The sequence below is a fragment of the Glossina fuscipes genome, unplaced genomic scaffold, assembly GCF_014805625.2.
Source record: "Glossina fuscipes isolate IAEA_lab_2018 unplaced genomic scaffold, Yale_Gfus_2 90, whole genome shotgun sequence".
In the NCBI taxonomy this organism is placed as follows: domain Eukaryota; kingdom Metazoa; phylum Arthropoda; class Insecta; order Diptera; family Glossinidae; genus Glossina; species Glossina fuscipes.
In genome coordinates, this window is record NW_023998444.1 from 2,827,549 (window position 1) to 2,833,548 (window position 6,000).

At 34.8% G+C, this 6,000-nt stretch overlaps 1 protein-coding gene across 1 annotated transcript; it reads right to left on the minus strand.

Annotated features, from left to right (window-relative positions):
* Window positions 1–266: 266 nt before the first annotated feature.
* LOC119638582 (synaptic vesicle glycoprotein 2B-like) lies at window positions 267–6,000 on the minus strand. Its single transcript, XM_038035450.1, has 10 exons — window positions 5,973–6,000; window positions 5,664–5,897; window positions 5,445–5,607; window positions 3,755–3,933; window positions 3,494–3,675; window positions 3,200–3,417; window positions 2,624–2,783; window positions 2,448–2,559; window positions 2,213–2,372; window positions 267–402 (listed from the first exon to the last, which is right to left on the minus strand). Exons 1-10 carry the CDS (start codon window positions 5,980–5,982, stop codon window positions 267–269), a joined length of 1,554 nt encoding a protein of 517 aa, XP_037891378.1. The 5' UTR covers window positions 5,983–6,000.

The window sequence follows — 6,000 nt, forward strand, 5'->3', positions numbered from 1 at the left end:
GATATTTATATCCGCAAAAATTAACTAATGCATTTCCAGATACTGTGTACGGAGAAAATTACAGAAACATGACAAGAACTAAATAATTTCTACTTGGACGGTAGATCATTTCAATATGATGCTTAAACATTCTATACATTTTGTGTCATAAAAAATTTCTTGTATAATAAATAAAAATAAATAAAAAATATTTAGCTTTGATGTTATCACTGTTCTTGCAATTAATAAAATATGGAAGAAATTAAATATGTTATAACAAATCTCTTTTACTTACAAAACATTATGGTACCAATGAAAACGAACGGCGGAATACAACCCAACGATATAAAGTAAGGAAACAACAAGTTACCTAATAGTGAGCCGAAACGTCCAAATGTCATACACATAATGACTACCATAGTTCTAAAATAAATAATAACAAACGAGATATACTTTCATCTCTAAAACGTATATAACATATATATATATATATGTATACATATATTTATTTTATTAAATTTAATGAAATATATATATTTAGTTAATAATATATATTTAATGAAATAAATATATATATATTGAATGAATGATAGCGATAGTTTAAGTATTGTATTTCAGGATTTTTTAAGCAAAATTTGGTCGCCTATATTTCTAAATGATTTCGGGCAGGTAACTAAACAATATAGAGAAAATATGAATATCTTTCGTTCCGAAATATTTTACGATCATTATGATTGCGATTATAATCCAATACGTGACTAATGCAAAGACAAAAATCAATAAAATGATTGGCCCATGCTAAGACACTCAAATTGCGTTTTGTTATAATCTGCATTTCATGAATTTAATAATAGAAAAGAAAAAATATCTAATTGCAAAAAGCGCTTTTAATAATTAATATAATGAATTAATGTTTAATCTTAAGAACAAGTAAAAAAAGAAAGGCCATGGTTAAGTACCTTACATCATCCTACAGTTACTCATGCAACGACCTTTCAAAATAAGACTTTATATGGGAACTGATCCGAAAAGTGGTCCACTTTGAATCACTTTCAATAGCCCAACATGCCAGTGTACAAAGTTTCATCAACATTCCTCAAAAAGTGGAAGCAAGTGCTTAAAGCTGATTGAAAGTTCTTTTCATTAGTTATTTCTTCATAATTACAACAGCTATTTGACATACTTGACATTACACGCCTGTGTTTCGACCTTGCAATCCTGTTCAAATTTCTTTCGAATTTTCCGTTACGCACTACCGAAGGATGTTCTCCAACGAAATAATTTACTAATTATACCCTATCACATTTGTGGTTAAGTTCGTGCGGATGTATGTAGCGCCCAGAAGGGCTTAAGAGAAACCCACTATTTATTACACGGGTCGGGGCAAAAAATTATGCCAATCTTGTCTGTCTGTCCATTCGTTCGTCCGAGAATTTTGGCGTGCTTTCATCCGAGGACGATCGCTATGGGTCGAACAGTTCCAGTCACTCCCCTTATAACGCCTTACTTTGAAAAGTGGTTACATGGAAAACATTTGGAATGTTCAAACTTCTCGTCCCTGAGTAATTGTATTACGGCATTCTAAGTTGCTGCGAAAATTTTGAATCGGCCGAGCCAATCTTTTGAACCTCCTTTTCTACGAAAACTTAATCTTTATACGGTAAGAAAGTCTAATGTTCAACATTTCACGGTGAATAGGTGCATCCTGGGGTCTTATCAAATTTGGGCCATGAAGGGTACCACCGCCTATAAGGATTCTCAGGATGTGTAAACGCTTATATGCTGTTTGCTAACGTTTCTGTTTAATTTTTTAGCGAAAAGCTGTGCCCTCTTGCAGCACAATTATATTCAAATGAGGAATCGATATATTTTATGTGACGTTACCCTTCCGTTCAGTCCTCCTGTCTGTTACATACTTTCGCATGACTTTAAAATACCCTTGTACCGTAAGTGATGTAAGGTAAGGAATAAAGATGCGTAAGGCAAGGAGATCATTAGCCTTTCAGCTTCAATTGAAGGCAAAAAGAGCATTTCTTTAATTTATGGCTTAGTTAGCTTAAAAATTAAGATTTAGCGCATTGCATGCTTACTCTTTGACTTATAGGTTATAGCTTAATTTTAAGGATCTAGAAATTCCTATTCCTTTTATGATTAAGGTTACGGTTATTATTATTATTTTAAGCGTTACTGTTACCAATAAATAATACGCCATACAATATTGAGTAATACTTACCTCATACTAGTGGGAAATAAGTTAACTGATACTCCAATTAGGGTAGTTGATGATACGCCAAGAGCTGTTATAAATACACAAGCAATTACTAAGGTCATTACGGAAGAGTATGACCAATATAAAGTAATACCAGATACAAAACCAATTGCAAGAGTTACTCCTATAATAAAAATAATTATGTATTTTATATTTTCTTAAGAGAATACAATAAAAAAAAATGCAAATTGAGACTTACTTAAAACATTATTACTACCAACTCGATTAATCGTAAAAGTGGCTATAAAGTAACCACAAAATGATGAGCCCGCTACTATAATATTGTTAGTATAAGAATCGGGCGTTATATGCTAAATGTCTTTAAGTTATTAAAATTTTTATGAAATAAGAAAAATGAAAATTTATATAACACACCACATCGCATTCATCTGTGGGTTTTTCTTTCTGTAATAGTTTCGTTTTTTCCAAGCTATAATTAAGTATAGCGCACATGCTGCCTACGCCCAATTTCTTTTGCTCGTATTCTACCATCGTTGCAAATAGTTGGGGTAACCATAAACGTATCGTATTTAAACTAAATATAAAAATTTTCGAAATCATGTTAAACAAGACCTCATAGTGCGACAAGGCTTATTATTAAATACCCTACCCTGAACCACATAAGGTACAGTTACACATATATAGGACTTTTCAAAATACCGTGTTATATGGGACGTGATCAAAACGGATGTGATCTGACTCGTATCTCTTTCGTGGCACTTAAAAACTAACTGACATCGCAAAAATTGCGGCCTGAACATTGATCCAAGAAAAGAAAAATAGGACAGGCGGACAGACAAGCTTAGAGCTATTCTCTGAATTGATCGATATAATAAAAGATGGAATTATTTGTCAAATCCTTTCTGGATGTTACATACATCCGGACAAACTAAATATGTGGTGTAGGGTATGATGATTAATGAATATGTATTATATAATTCATTCAGATACCTTAAGAGTATGCAAAATAACATAAAATACACTTGCACGGATAGACCGAAATACGGTTTCGCGCACATAGGCTGCATTTGTTTAAGCCCTTCGAGAAAACGTTTCGTAGCTTCTTTACGTTTATCAGCTAAAGTTCTGATATTCGCTCTATATTCTTCACTATTACGTAAATTATTTAACTGTGACTTTTCAGGATCTTCATCCACTAATTGAGTGATCTATTATAACAATAAAAAAAATATATATATATATATTGTATGTATGTTAATATTAATTAGTTAGTACTTAACTTACCGGATAAGAGGATTTCGGTTTCCTTTTATTCATTGCATAAACAACTCGAAATGATTTTAGAGCATCTTCATTACGTCCCTGTGACATTAAAAATTTTGGGCTTTCCGGTAGGAATATATTGAGAACACCACCCAAAAGCGTCGGGATAGCGGAAACCATTAGAAAAAAATGCCAGGTATGCACTAAAAGCAAAAAGCAGAAGAAAGCCAGAGAAGAGACTACATGTTTTAAAAGAATTTTTTTTTTCTTTTTTTGCATTACACCGCAAATAATCAGTACGCCAAGCTATGTGATAAGGCAGCATGACATAAGCAATGATGGGTAAAATTAAAGTCGCCAAAGACTTCATCATACCAATGATCATCATAATGCGCGGTCGATGTTTAAAGCCATGAAATTCAGATAAATAAGACATTACCACGGCGAATGGTCCGCTAACGCTATGTAAAAGAAATTTAAAGGAAATTTTTTAAAAGTTGCTTAGCTGAAAGCTCGATAAAACTGTATATAAAATGCAATTTTATATCCACCACCGAAGCGCAGTAAATTTGCTATCTGCGCCTTGCCTAGTGCATTCGTTTCATCTGACCGTTTACCTACCCGTCCATTCATCTCCTCTTCGTATCAAACTACTGACGAACTATTTGTGTATTTATGTATTTCGTCGGGAAACAGTGCTGCTCTTCCGATGATCGGTTCCTTTTTTAACTTATTCTTTTTATTATTGTTATTAATTTAGCCGGAGAAATAAATTCAAAGGTTAAAATCTTAAAGACTTTTGGAAACTCTACCGCAACTCATGCTTTTCGAATTTATCATCCGACAGTCTGTGCACATAAGCAACCGACTTGGAGTCAATTTAGTCAAATCTTTCTTTTTCGGCATCAGTCTTGACTTTTCCCAACCAATCACTTTCGCGTTTTCCCGCACTGCGTAGCATCACACATTTACCTCTCTATTGTGTCCATTTGTCCGATGTTCTATGTGTTCGTTTAGTCCAGTAAATCCGAAGGAGACAAAAGATGTAAATTAAACCTAACCTAAGCAGATAAAATAAAGTTGTTCCGTAAGCTTTTCTCTCGTTTCGTTTTGAATCATACGGTCTTTTTGCCGACCATTTTATGTACTGAGACGCGTCGTTGATAGCAAGTGACGAAAGCATGCTGTTCTTCCAATTTGGTCGAAAAGACTTTGAGACGAAATCGATTTCGATTCGAAAAAACGTTGGATGTTAAAATATATGCTCAGACCGGAATCGCATCGGCGTGAGATTAGCTTTGACTGGCTCAATGTTTGTCGGAAATCGCAGAGCGTGGAACAGTTCGGTATGAGTGGCCGAATGGGTAAGAATCGCGATTGCCAACACAATCTTCGCGGGCTCAAATCTCAAGTACGGCCGAAGTGAATGGTCTGTCGATAAGTTATCGACTTAGCCACTTCGCTATCTCTCCTTCCTTTTGCTCGTTTCTTTGCCTTAGAGATGGTTAGAATTTTCTTTTTTTACTATTACCAACCAATGAGGGGATGTTTCCTATAGGCTTAAGACAGCGGGGGTCAGAAAGAGCTAAGCAAAGAGAACGGCTATAGCGTCTAGTAAGATCGTGATGTGAAGTGGTACGCGTTTACTCATTGAGCGAATACCACCCTAGCGCACAAAGAGTTGAACTCGGACACCCGGACTTGGTAATCCCACCTCTTTTTTACTCGTGCACTCGGTGCGAATAAGAAGACATCGGCGTAACTATACTTTACATGTTCGTTTTATAAAAAGTTTATGAAAATGAGAAACCAACTGCTATAGAACGTCACTATGGAATTATACGCTAATCTGAGTCTTTCTTTCAGACGAGTGATGAACTAAAGTCTCCTCTGTGTGGTGGTATGTACTTAAAGGTTCGCTTTAAAGCGAACATGATTTTCTCATTAGTTTTATTATTTACTTATGACTTACGCTGCCCCATCAAAAAATTTAAATGTCAACAATTGTTGAACGTTTTGGCTTGAAGCGCAACATGTAACAAAGATTGCATCGAACAATAAACCGCTTATCATCACTTGTCTGCGTCCAATTGTATCGGCGACAAAGCCCCACGGTATGGCCGATATAATCATACCTTTCAAATAATTACAAACATTATTGCAATCGCTAGAGTAAAATCTATGCACTTGCCTGCGTACGCTATACCATTAAGTAGACCTTTATATATTAAACTTAAGTGCAAATCACATTCGGCCGTTGGCAATATATAAGAGATAGTAGAACTGGTAAACACTGTCGCCACAATACTTAATGCTGAGACCAATAACAATACCACATTGAATGCACCGAAACCGCAAGCGGCTATGGCCGTTTCGAAATCGCTTCCGTTTGATATGGTTGTGACATCATCCGGTTTATTATGCACTATTTATTTAGAAATTCCCATACATTCTTAGTTTTGTTGTTTCCCATTTCGTTTTTAAATTGAAAACTTTTTACCTTCATTCATTATGTCAATAATTTTTTT